Here is a 14193-nt window from a genome sequence, read left to right on the forward strand (position 1 = left end):
AGTTTCACATAGGTTTTCCAACAAATACGTGTAATATTGAATAATTTTTCTCAATAAATCAATTAACAAGTATATTTTTTGTGTTATTTATTTAATTAGGTTCTTTTTTTTATCAAGTTTTAGGGCTTGTGTGAAGATCTGATCATATGTATGCAGAAATAGAGAAAGTTCTACTTGGTTCACAAACTTTCTAGCAGCACTCTTTACTCATCATCATCATTGTGTGCCGTGTCATGTGACGTGGGCGACCATGATTGTTCTTGGCGTTATGTATACTAGATGCCTCCAATCTAGTATAGATACTACATTTAAACCCTCAATAAATGTAAGGGGTTATTTGGGGTATAAATAGTAGTCTTGTCACTGGAGTTGAGTATGATGTTCCCCTAGTGGGTTGTCTATTGGTGGGTCCTCATTCGGCTGTGGAGGCCGATCCAGGATCCACGTATTCTGGTTCAGTGTGGACACGAGTAAGTGGTGACTGTGGTCAGTGGTTGAGTCTTTTGGTTGTTCAGTCTCTCCTGTCACAGCCGCCACTTGTTCTTTGCAGTATGGCGGAGGTCACTCTCATGTATCGCAGCTCCCTTTAGAACAGATTTCCTCCAGTTTTATCTATCGAGTGAAATGGCCTCCCAGTTTTTAGATGTAATGTTGATTTTGATATCCTTGATGTATCTGCCTGTTCCACCACCACTGGCTCACTCACCCACCACTCTGTTTAAAAAAGAAAATCTATCTCTGACATGTCCTCTACACTTCCCTCCAATCCTCTTAAAATGATGCCCCCTGTAGTAGCCATTTCCACCCTGGGGAAAAGTCTCTGGCTGTCCACTTGATCCATGCTTCTTATCATCTTGTACAGCTCTATCAAGTCACCTCTCATCCTCCTCCGCTCCAAGAAAAAAGCCCCAGCTCACTCAACCTGACCTCATAAGACATGTTCTCTAATCCCAGCAGCATCCTGGTAAATTTCCTCTGCACCCTCTCTAAAGCTTCCACATCCTTCCTATCATGAAGCACCAATATTCCAAGTGTGGTCTAACCAGGGTTTTGTACAGCTGCAACATTACCTTCCCGACTAATGAAGGCCAACACGCCATAAGCCTTCTTAACTATCCTATCAGCTTGTGTGGCAATGTTTATGGACATGGACCCCAGGATCCTCCACACTGCTAAGCATCCTTGTTACCCCTCCCCACCCCCACAACTCCGCCTCCCTTGAGGTCTTCCTCTCCCCCTCAGAGATTAATACATCCTCTCTTTCTTTCACTCCCCTAGGTCCTCCATTAATGCCGTCTCCTGGTCGCAGTCGGGCGAGTACCTGGTCAGTGTGGACAGAGCGAAGGTGGCCAATCTCTGGACTGACTACTGACACATCCATGGGAGCGACATGCAGTACGCGTCATCGGTTCGATACCTCTGGGCAAGAGCCTGCTCTGGGTCCCTCCTGGGCAGTGGGACATGTTATAGTTAAGCTGAGTCTTTGTAAGGCGTTGGTCAGACCGCATCTGGAGTATTGCGAGCAGTTTTGGGCCCCATATCTAAGAAAGGATGTGCTTGCTTTGAAGAGGGTCCAGAGGAGGTTCCTTTGAATGATCCCAGGAATGAAAGAATTAACATATGACCAACGTTTGATGGCTCTGGCCTTGTTGTTTAGATGGCTCTGGGCACTGGAGTTTAAAAGAATGAGAGGGGATTGCATTGAAACCTATTGAATATCGAAAGGCCTAGATAAAATGGATGTGGAGAGTATGTTTCTAACAGTGGGAGAGTCTAGGACCAGAGGGCACAGCTGCAGAATCGAAGGATGTCCCTTTAGAACAGGGATGAGGACAAATTTCTTTAGCCGGAGGGTGGTGAATCTGTGGAATTGTTTAGTCAGGGTGTCAAAGATTACAGGGAGAAGACAGGAGAATGGGTTTGAGAGGAATAATAGATCACCCATGATGGAATGGTGGAGCAGATGCGATGGGCCAAATAGTCTACTCCTATGACTTCTGGTTTAATGACCCAGGCCTGGGAAGTGAAGAGACAGAGGAGAGGAAAGATCTGTGGGCAACTATGTTATTGGTAGACTGGTGCTAATAACCTGTGACTAGAAATGTAAAGCCATCCACTAAATTCCAACTTCCGTGACCATTAATTATTTTGAAGGGAAGCAACAAGTTTGGAGGTTGGACAGGCAGTGAGTCACAGGAAGGCATGTCGAACTCAGAAGTTCAGCTGGATCTGTCACGAGAAGAGAAACGCAGGAAACCACTTAGCTGGCCAGGAAACATCTGCAGATGGGGCAGGGGCCTTTGGCTTAAAATCATTGGGTCATCAGCTGACTTTGGAGGAGGAATGAGATATCCCATTGGCTGCTGGGACTGGGAGCCAGCGGGCGATTGGACACTATTCCAAGCTCTGTCACTGGGAGTGATAACCAGATAAACAGAAAAGAAATCTAAGGAAGTCCTTAAGGAAGTCATCTCCATCGAGTCCTGGAATACTCTGGCCTGTGACCAAAGTGGATTTGGGATGATAAACACGAGAATATCTGCAGGTGCTGGGAATCCAAGCAACACACGAAATGCTGGAGGAACTCAGCAGGCCAGGCAGCATCTATGGGAAAGAGTACAGTCAATGTAGCAGGCTGAGACCCTTCGTCAGGACTGGAAAAAAAGATGAGAAGTCAGAACTAGAAGGTGGGGGGGGGGAGGAAGAACTACAAGGTGGTCGGGGATAAATGAAACCCGGGGGGAGGGGGTGGGTGAAGTAAAGAGCCATGAGGTTGATTGGGGAAAGAGATAAAGGGTTGGAGAAGGGGGAATCTGATAGGAGAGGACAGAAGACCATGGAAGAAAGGGAAGGAGGAGGTGCACCAGAGGGAGATGATGGGCAGGTAAGGAGATAAGTTGAGAGAGGGGAAACAGAAATGGGGAATGGTGAAGGAGAGGAGGAGGGGGTGCAATTACTGGAAGTTTGAGAAATTGATGTTCATGCCATCAGGTTGGAGGCTTCCCAACCTGAGATTTGGGATGGGATTGAGAACCATGGGATTTTACGGTCAAGTTGATAAGACATTGGTGACCCCTGATTTGGAATAAGATGCCCATCTAGGCTAGTTCCATTTGCCAATGTTTGTCCTGTATCCCTCTAAATTAGGGGCTCCCAAACTTTTTTTATCCCATGGGCTCTGACCTTTACCCAAGGAGTCTCTGGACCCCAGGACAGGAATCCGTGCTCTAAGCCTTTCCAATCCACAACCCTGTCCAAGTGTGTTTTAACTGTTGCCTCAACCACTTCCTTTGGCAGCTTGGTCCATATTCACGCCAGCCACTGTGTGAAAAGGTCCCTTTTAAAATTTTTCCTCTTTTCACCTACAACATCCCATCCCCAGTTTTGGTCTCTCCTACCCTGGGGAAAAGACTTACCCTGCATGTTATCTATAGAGGGAGACTTTCAGTGATGAGGAGAGGCTGAATGTGTTTTCCTTAAAGTGGAAGAAATGGGGGGTTCAGGGCAGTTCTGATGGAGGTGATCTAATTTTTGATGGTGGAAAACCAGATTTTGTTTCAATTGTGGCTGAGGTGTATAAAATCAAAGGACATAAATTTAAGGTTGGGGGAAGAGGGTTAGAACAGATCTGAACGACACACACCTACAAAATGCTGGAGGAGCTCAGCTGGTCAGGCAGCATCGATGGAGGGGATTAAACGGTCAACATTTCCGGCCGAGACCCTTCATTGGAAAAGGAAGGTGGCAGAGGCCAGAGGGGATCTGAGGAGCTTTACTCCCCCCATCTTGAGTGTGACTGGAGTCTACACGGACTCCCTAATGATGAGGAGGAGGCAGAGCCTCTCGCAACATCACAGAAACATCGGGATAGTTCCTCCAATCACCAGGCAAAAGAGGCTACAGGAGCTGGCAGATAGTGTTAGTACAGATGAGGACCAATGCATGCTGTGTCAGATGGTCTGTACCCGTTCTGTACGGCTGTGTCGAAAAGCAAGAGTAACCAGGGACTCAGTGGATGGAAACTCTGGAAGTCCAGGTTTGGTCCTGTCCCTGGTCCATTAAACAGTGTTTACATGTGTTCGGCTAACAAACTATTAAATTCATCTCATAAATGTCTGTCTGTTATTTCATTAACTTTGAATGTCATGATTTGTGTTTTTGTACTTTTGTTAAATAAATCAGTGGAACTGAACTTTTCTTGTGACTGATGCCCCAGTTTGTTTTTTCTCCACTTCACAATGATGTTATTCAGAGTCAAAATTCAAATTCAAATTCATTTATTTATCACATGTACATTCAGTGCCCACGTTATGTATGTGTTTAGTTACCTTAATTAGTTAGTTGTTTTTTTTTATTCATCTATTTACTTATCTGTCTGACTGTCTTTCTCTGTCAGTCTATCTGTCGCTCTGTCCGTTTCTGTGTAGATCTATCTGTGTATCTATCTGTCTGTTTGTCTCTGTCTCTGTCTGTGTATGTATCTATCCTCCACAATCTCTACCACTTCCTCTTTCAGAACCCTAGGGTGCAGTTCGTCTGGTGCGGGTGACTTACAGTATGTACCCATGGGTCTTTCAGCTTTTTGAGCGCCTCCTCCTTTGTAATAGTAACTGCATTCACTTCTGTTCCCATACACCCTTCAGTGTCTGGTACCCTGCTAGTGGCTTCCACAGTGAACACTGATGCAAAATAGTTCATCTGCCATCTCTTTGCCCCTTGTTATTATTTCTCTGGCCTCGTTTTCTAGCAGTCCTAAATCCACTCTCATCTCTCTTTTATTTTTTACATAATTGAAAAAGCTTTTCTTACCCACTTTGATATTATTTGCTTTCATATTTCATCCTTTCCCTCCTAATATTCTTTTAGTTGCTTTCTGTAGGGTTTTAAAAGCTTCCCAATCCTCTATCTTCCCGCTAATTTTTGCTTTTACATTAGCTTTGTCTTCCATTGTCAGCCATGGTTGTACTATTTAGCCATTTGAGTATTTCTTTGTTTTTGGAATACATTTATCCTGAACCGTCCTCATTTTTCCCAGAAACTCAAGCCATTGCTGCTCTGCTGTCATCCCTGCCAGTATCAATTCTGGCCAACTCCTCTCTCATACCACTGTAATTTCTTTTACTCCACTGAAATACTACTACATCAGACTTTCTCCCTATCAGGTTTCAAGTTGAACTGAATCATATTGTGATCACCGTTTCCTAAGGGTTCTTTTACCTTAAGCTCCCCTAATCATCTCTGGTTCATTACATAACCTCCAATTCAGTATAGCTGATCCCCTAGTAGGCTTAATGACAAACTGCTCTAAAAAGCCATCACATAGGCATTCAACAAACTCACTCCCTTGAGATCTACTGTCAACCTAATTTTTCCGGTCGACCTGCATGTTAAAATCTCCCATGACTATCATAATATTGCCCTTTTGACATGCCCTTTTCTATTTCCTGTTGTCTGGATCCCAGCTACTGTTGGCAGGCCTGTGTATAATTGCCATCAGGGTCCTTCTACCCTTGTGGTTTCTTAACTCAGCCCACAAGGATTCAGCATCTTCTGATCCTATGTTACATCTGTCTACTGATTTGATGCTTTTCTTTACCAGCAGAGCCACACCATCCCCTCTGCCTACCTTCCTATCCCTCTGATACAACGTGTAGCCTTGGACATTCAGCTCCCAACTACAACCTTCCTTCAGCCATGATTCAGTGATGGCCACAACATCATACCTGACAATCTGTAATAGTGCAGCAAGATCATCCACTTTATTTCTTGTACTCCATGCACTGAGATATAACACTTTGAGTACTGTATTTGCTACCCTTTTTGATTCTGCATCCCTAATGTACTGATACTCACCCTGCTGGCTGCAATTTTGCCCTATCATCTGCCTGACCTTCCTGACAATCTGACTGCACACTATCTTTGCTTTTTTACCATCCGTCCTATCCTGTGTCCCTTCACTCTGGTTCCCATCCCCCTGCCAAATTAGTTTAAACTCTCCCTAGCAGCTCTAACATGCCGTGCCCACAAGAATATTGGCCCCCCTTGGGTTCAGGTGTAAGCAGTCACTTTTGTACAGGTCATACCTCCCTCAGAAGAGATCTCAATGATCCAAGAACCTGAAACCCTAGCAGCTTCTCAGCCATGCATTAATCTACCAGACTATCCTGTTTCTACCCTCACTGGCGCGTGGCACAGGCAGCAATCCAGAAGTTACTGCTCTGGAGGTCCTGCTTCTCAGCTTTCTACCTAGCTCTCTAAATTCTCTTTTCAGGACCCCTTTGCTTTTCCTTCCTATGTCATTGGTACCAATATGTACCAAGGCATCTGGCTGTTCTCCCTCCCCCTCCAAAATGCTGTAAGTGTGATCCGAGATGACCCTGACCCTGGTACCTGTGAGGCAACATACCATCAGAGTGCCCTGTTCATGTCCACAGAATCTCCTGCCTGTTCCTCTCTCACTACTGCTCCTAACCTAAGTTTAAGGGGGAAATGAGGGGGAATGCCTTCACTCAGAGGCGGGGGATGAGAGTGTAGAATGAACTGCAGCAGAAGTGATGGATGAGGGTTTGATTTCAGCATTTAAGAGTAATTTGGATAGGTACATGGATGAGAGGGGAATGGAGGGCTATGGTCTGGGTGCTGGTAGATGAGACTAGGCAGAATAATAGTTTGGTATGAACTAGATGGGCTGAAGGGCCTACTTCAGTGCTGTAGTGCTCGTATCTCTCTAGAACTCCTGCCCTTTGTGATTTTAATAAATGACGGAGGGGGAAGTGGAAAGGTGGGTTAGTAAGTCTGCAGATGACACAAAGGTTGGTGAGATTTTTAGTAGTGTAGAAGTTGCTGTAGGTTACAACTGAACATCAGCATGCAGAGCTGGGCTGAGAAGTGGCAGATGCAGTTCAACCTGGAGAAATGTGAAATGCTTCAATTTGGAAGGTGGAAATTGAAGTCGGAATACAGGATTCTCAGCATTGTGGAGGAACAGAGGGATCTTGGAGTCCACATCCATAGATCCCTCAAAGATGCCAGTCTAGTTGCAGTGATAGGGTGCTTAAGTAGGCATTTGTTAGTCAGGGGATTGAGTTCAGGACCATGTGACAGACAGGAAGGGCAAAGGGGTGAAGGAGCCAGTTCAGGATTCCCTAAAGGATAATTTGAAGGTTGAGTCTGTGAACAATAAGACAAAGGAGCAGAATTAGGCCATTCAGCCCATCGAGTCTGCTCTGCCATTTCATCATGGCTGATCCCAGATCCTATTAAACCCCATACACCTGCCCTCACACCATATCCTTTGAAGCCCTGACCAATCAAGAATCTATCAACTTCTGCTTTAGATATACCCACGGACTTGGGCTCCACCACAGTCTGTGGCAGAACGTTCTACAGATTTACCACTCTTTGGCTAAATCATCCTCAAATTCCTCCTTACTTCCGTTTGAAAAAGATCACACCTCAATTTTGAGGCTGTGCTCTTTAGTTCTGGATACCCCGACCAGAGGAAAGATCCTCCCTACATCCACCTTATCTAGTCCTTTCAACATTCGATAGGTTTCAAGGAGATCGCCACGCATTCTTCTAAATTCCAGTGAGTACAGGCCCAAAGATTCCAAACGCTCCTCATATGTTAACCACCTGCCCCCAATGATGATGCAAAGATCATCGCCAGAGCCTCAGCAATCTCCTCCCTCGCCTCCCACAGTAGCCTGGGGTACATCTCATCCGGTCCCGGCCACTTATCCAACTTGATGCTTTCCAAAAGCTCCAGCACATCCTCTTTCTTAATATCTACATGCTCAAGCTTTTAAGGATTGCATAAAAGCCAAAGAAAGGGCATATGAGGTAGCAAAAGTGAGTGGGAAGTTGGATGACTCGGAAGCTTTTAAAATCTATCAAAAGGCAACTAAAAAGTTATAAGAAGGGAAAAGGTGAAATGAGGGCAAACTAGCTGATAATATAAAGCAGAATACTAAAAGTTTTTTCAGTCATATAGGGAATAAAAGAGAGGTGAAAGTTGATATTGGGCCACTGGAAAATAACACTGGTGAGGTCGTAATGGGGGGCAAAGAAATGGCCGATGAACTTAGTAAGTACTTTGCATCAGTCTTCACCGTGGAAGACACGAGCAGTGTGCCAGAGGTCTGTGAGTGTCTCGGAGCAGGAGTGAGTGCCATTTCTATTACAAAGGAAAAAGTGCTAGGCATACTGAAAGGTTGTAAGGTGGATAAGTCACCTGGACTCGATGGACTACATCCCAGAGTCCTGAGAGAGATTACTGAAGAGATGAATGGGTCATGATCTTTCAAGAACCACTTGATTCTGACATGGTCCTGGAGGACAGGGAAATTGCAGATGTCATCCACTCTTAAAGAAGGGAGGAAAACAAAAGAGAGGAAATTATAGGCCAGTTAGCCTAACCTCAGTGGTTGGGAAAGCTGTGGTCCATTAGTGGGGTGGACAGAGGAGAGGTAGTAGATGTCACTTACTTAGATTTTCAGAAGGCATTTGATAAAGTGCCTCAGAGGCTGCTTAACAAGATAAAATCCTATGGTGTTACAGGAAAGATACTGGCATGGATAGAGGAATGGATGACCTGCAGGAGGTAGCAAGTGGGAATAAAGGAGGCCTTTTCTCATTGGCTGCCAGTGACTTGGGGGGTCAGTATTGGTGAGGAAGGCAAATGCAATGTTAGCTTTCATTTGAAGACAGCTAGAATATAAAAGCAAGGATGTAATGTTGAAACTTTATAAAGCACTGGTGAGGCCTTACTTGGAGTATTGTGAGCGGGTCTGGGCGCCTTCGAAAGGATGTGCTGAAACTGGAGGAGATTCATAGGCGGTTCATGAAAATGATTCCAGGACTGAAAGGCTTGTCATATGAAGAGTGTTTGATGGCTTTGGGCCTGTATTCCCTAAAATTCAGAAGAATGAGAGGTGACTGCATTGAAACCTATTGAATGATGAAAGGTTTTGATAGAGTGGATGTGGAGGGAACATTTCCTATGGTGGGAGAATCTAAGACCAGAAGACGTAGCCTAGAATAGTCCTTTTAGAGTGGAGATGAGGAGGAATTTCTTCAGTCAGAGGGAGGTGAATCTATGGAATTCATTGCCACAGGCAGCTGTACAGGACAAGTAGTTATGCATATTAAGGCAGGAGTTGATAGATTCTTGATTGGTCAGGGCATGAAGGAATGTGGGGAGAAGGCAGGAGATTGGGGATGATCGGAAGATGGGATCAGCCATGATGAAATATCTTATGGACTTATGACTTAATCTTGTGGCTCTATAAAACCCGAGTTAGACCACGCTTGGAGTACTAATTTCAGTTCTAGTCACCTCATTATCATAAGAATACAAGAAATAGGAACAGGAGTAGGTCCTGTCAAGCCTGCTCCACCATTCAGTAAGATCATGGCTGATCTGGCCATAGACTCATCTCCACCTACCTGCCTTTACCCCATAACCTTTAATTCCCCTACTATGCAAAAACCTATCCAACCTTGCCTTAAATATATTTACTGAGGCAGCCTCTACTACTTCATTGGGCAGAGAATTCCACAGATTCACCACTCTCTGGGAAAAACAGTTCCTCCTCATGGGGAGGACATACATAGACTGCTTACAGAGGATGCTCTGAACTCCGACACCCTGAGCTGTAATATTGTTCGCTCACCGGTCTGCTACTATAGTGCCCGCACAGTGAGGACTGCACTGCAGTGGGAGGTGGGGAGCTGGTGGCAGAGGCAGATACTTTTGGGGCATTTAACTACCTCTTAGATAGGCATATGAGTGACAGAAAAACGGAGGGATATGTGGGAGGGCAGGGTTATATTGATCTCAGTTAAGATGTCGACTCCACATTGTGGGCCAAGTAGCCTGTATGGTGTTGTAGTCTCCATGAAACACTTAGTTTGACCACAGGGATTTATTCAGCTTTTCCCACTTTAAGACTGCCAGCACCTACATTTCTGTAATGTCAATTGCAGATGGCTGAGGAGACCAGGTCATTGGGTATATTTAAAACAGATGTTGATAGGTTCTTGATTAGATAGGATATCAAACGTTACAGGGAGAATGCTGGAGAATGGGGTTGAGAGGGATAATAAATCAGCCATGATGGAATGGTGGAATAGACTCAACGGGCTGAATGGCCTCATTCTGCTCCCATGTCTTATGATCTTATCACTGGCCAACTGCAGGACTTTGAACTCCAGGTGGTGAACTCGGCTGATCACAGCAACCTCTTTCTTCACCAGATTCCTTTGTTTCTTGTTCAGCACAGTATGAGCTCTGGTGATTAGTTTGCAGATGAGTGGGTGTGTGGTGGGGCGAGGTGTGAGACACCAACACAAGGTGGTATAAATATACTGGTTGGTCTGAAGGTAGTTAATTGGGGCAAGGGGAAGAGGGCACAGCCTCAGAATATAAGGGCATCCCTTTAAAACAAAACTGAGAAGGAATTTATTCAGCTAGAGAGTGGTGAATCTGTGGAATTCATTGCCACAGACTGCTATGGAGCCCTAGTCATTGGGTATATTTAAAGCAGAGTTTGATAAGTTCCTGATTAGTAAGGTGTCAGCTTCTCCATGGATTGTCACCTTGTCGTGGTGGAGAAGCTTGTGTGGTCCTGTGATCCCGAGAGCAATGCCATCTGGAGCTATGCTCCTGGTAGGGTCACCCATGGCGGTAAGGTCGAGGGTGAGGTCCTTGACAAAGAACAATCCAACCAAGACCTCAACGGTGGAACAGGCAGACGAAGTTACTTCAAACTCAACGGCTGTGAAAGCGGATGAAGGCTGCAACAAATCCATCAGCTCCAATCATCGTGGTTTCCATGCCATTGGGATCAGTTGGTTGATTTGTGAAGTATTGTGTCCCTCTTGGAGTGCAACATCAAGTGCACGTTAAACAAATACACGCACAGGCATCTTCGCTCTGTGGGCCACTTCTTCAGAACGAAGACCATCATCCTCGACCTCGAGCGATAGCCACAACGACGAAGGTGTCAAAGGTTTCAGGGAGAGTCCCTTCTGGGTAATGAGAAGAGGGCATTTCACTCACTTATTTCTGATCACACCTCAACCCTTCTCCCTCTCACCTCTTTGTACTGGCTATCAGTGTTCTTTATCTCCCTAAGAAAAAAATCCATGCAACCACCAAACCATGCTCACCGAGTATTGTGAGCAGTTTTGGGCCCCTTATCTGAGAAAGGATGTGTTGGCATTGGAGAAGGTCCAGCAGAGGTTCACAAGAATGATTCTGGGAATGAAAGGGTTAATGTATAATGTGTTTGATGGCTCTGGGCCTGTCCCCAATGGAGTTTAGAAGAATGAGGGAGGATCTCAATGAAACCTATTGAACATTGAAAGACCTAAACAGAGTGAATGTGAAGAAGATGTTTCCTATATTAGGGGAGTCTAGGACCACAGGGCACAACCCCAGAACTGAGGGGCATCCATTTAGAACAGAGATGAGGAGGAGTTTTTTTAGTCAGAGGACGGTGAATCTGCGGAATTCATTGCCACAGACAGTTGTGGAGGCCTAGTTGTTGGGTAGCATGGAGATGTAGTAGTTTGTGTTGTGCCACTTTACATAACATCCCAACTCCTGTACTCAGTACTTTGATCTATGAAGTCCAACGTGCCAAAAGCTTTCTTTACAACCCTATCTACCTGTGCCGCCACTTTCAATGAATTGTGGACCTGAATTCCCAGATCCCCTCGTTCTACCTCACTCCTTAATGCCCTACCGTTCACCGTGTGAGATCTACTCTGGTTGGCCCTATCGAAGTGCAAAAACTCGCACTTGTCTGCATTAAATTCCATCTTCTGTTTTTTGACCTGGTCCAGATCCCCCTGCAAGCTCCAATAGTCCTCCTCGTTGTCCACTACACCCCCATTGTGTGGATCACTGACTTTAATTGCCTTTCTTTCCTCAGAATGCTCTCTCCCATTCCAGCAATATTTATTTCTTCAGCTTTTGGTACTTTGGTATCACATACAAAACTAACATGTATTGCCCCTGAGGAGGTGAGGGGGAACTAACCCCTTGACTTGCAGCGGAGTCCTTCAGATGAACAGAATTCCAGAATTTAGACCCATGTAGGATTCTGATGTTTTTAATCCAAAGATCTTTTGGAAGTCAGGAAAGAGGCAGAAAACTTGTTGCTTCACAAAATTTGATAGAACAATGAGAATTGGAAACTGGGAGTTAAAGAATCTAGTATAGAAGGAAAAGAAGAAGAAATGATGACAGCCAAAGCGTTCTGCACTTACACAGTAGATAAGAGACATTCCATTCAAACTTGTAGATAAGAGTTAACCAATCATCACCTAGTCAAATAATGCAATACCAAAGGAGGATGCAGAAGGGGTTTACCAGGATGTTGCCTGGATTAGAGGCCATGTGCTTTAACGAGAGGTTAGGCCAATGTGGATTGTTTTCTCTGGAGTGGCAGATGCTGAGGGGAGATCTGAGAGGCATCGATAGAGCAGACAGACTGTATTTTATTCCCAGGGTTGAAATGTCTAGTACCTGAGGGCATGTATTGAAAGTGAGAGGAAGTAATTTCAAACGACTTGTGACGGGCATTTTTTTTTTACCCAGAGTGTGGTTGGTGACTGGAATGCGCTGCCTGGGCTGGAGGTAGAGGCAGAAACATTGGAGACTCTTCAAGATTCATTTATTATCAGAGAATGTGTAACTTGAGATTTGCTTGCTGACAAAGCAAGAAACCCAAAAGAACACAATTAAAGAAAAAAAAAGAATGAAAATAAAAATAAAAGATCAACACTCGACATGCAAGAGAAAGAAAAAACAAAATTTGAAAAATCATGCAAGCCATCGAAGTGTTCCCAACCAAACTTGAGCCCTCAGATCCGAACGCTGGAGCGGCATGGAGTAGGCCCAAAGCCTGACTTATCAGTTCATATTAGCGGGCACGGAGCACAGTCTGCACAGCCTGAGCGCCATGGAGATGGCCATCACGGAGAATGAGCAAAACTTAGATAAGCAGATGAATGTGAGAACAATGGAGAGATATGGACATTGTGTAGGCAGAAGTGATTAGTTTAGTTGACCATTTGATTACTAATTTAATTGGTTCGGCACAACATTGTTGTCCAAAGGGCCTGTTCCTGTGCTGTACCGGTCGATGTTCTATTATCTAAATGGAGTCAAGTTAGGAAAAGGGGAAGCACAATGAGATCTAGGTGTTCTTGTACATCAGTCACTGAAAGCAAGTATGCAAGTACAGCGGGCAGTGAAGAAAGCTAATGGCATGCTGGCCTTCATAACAAGGGGAATTGAGTATAAGAGCAAAGAGGTCCTTCTGCAGCTGTACAGGGCCCTGGTGAGACCACACCTGGAGTACGGTGTGCAGTTTTGGTCTCCAAATTTGAGGAAGGACATTCTTGCTATTGAGGGAGTGCAGCGTAGGTTCACAAGGTTAATTCCTGGGATGGCGGGACTGTCATATGTCGAAAGATTGGAGCGACTGGGTTTGTAAACACTGGAATTTAGAAGGCTGAGAGGGGATCTTATTAAAACATATAAGATTATTAAGGGATTGGACACACTGCAGGCAGGAAGCATGTTCCCGCTGATGGGTGAGTCCAGAACCAGAGGCCACAGTTTAAGAATTAGGGGTAGGCCATTTAGAACGGAGTTGAGGAAAAACTTTTTCACCCAGAGAGTGGTGGATATATGGAATGCTCTGCCCCAGAAGGCTGTGGAGGCCAAGTCTCAGGATGCTTTCAAAAAAGAGATGGATAGAGCTCTTAAAGATAGCGGAATCAAAGGTTATGGGGATAAGGCAGGAACTGGATACTGATTGTGGATGGTCACCCATGATCACAGTGAATGGTGGTGCTGGCTCGAAGGGCCGAATGGCCTACTTCTGCACCTATTGTCTATTGTCTATTCCCAACTAATATTAAAATATTCAGTAATTGAATATTTTTACAATTATTTCAGTAGCTCAGTTGCCCTTTGCCTCGAATCTCTCCCAGTGTGTCTCTGTGTTTAAACGCCAGGTATCTGAGACATTGTGCGGGTGTGCAGTCTACCTTATTAAGGTGGTTGGCCGGAGGGGAGGGGAGGGGGCGCGGCTTGAAGCGGAGGGAGGCGTGGGTCTGTGCTCATGAGCGAGAAGGGGAAGCAGAGAATTCAGTCTCTTTTTCCGTCGACAGCTA

General features: G+C 45.1%; 1 protein-coding gene across 1 annotated transcript in view; it reads left to right on the forward strand.

Annotated features, from left to right (window-relative positions):
• Positions 1-2686, forward strand: part of LOC140199981 (autophagy-related protein 16-like) — a 98970-nt gene extending 96284 nt beyond the window's left edge. Inside the window, exon 18 of the mRNA XM_072262541.1 lies at positions 1279-2686. Within this exon, the coding sequence (XP_072118642.1) occupies positions 1279-1372 (94 nt within the window). The 3' untranslated portion in view covers positions 1373-2686. The remainder of the gene's footprint in view (positions 1-1278) is intronic.
• The last annotated feature ends 11507 nt before the right edge of the window (positions 2687-14193 follow it).

The sequence above is a fragment of the Mobula birostris genome, chromosome 7 (assembly GCF_030028105.1).
Source record: "Mobula birostris isolate sMobBir1 chromosome 7, sMobBir1.hap1, whole genome shotgun sequence".
NCBI lineage: Eukaryota > Metazoa > Chordata > Chondrichthyes > Myliobatiformes > Myliobatidae > Mobula > Mobula birostris.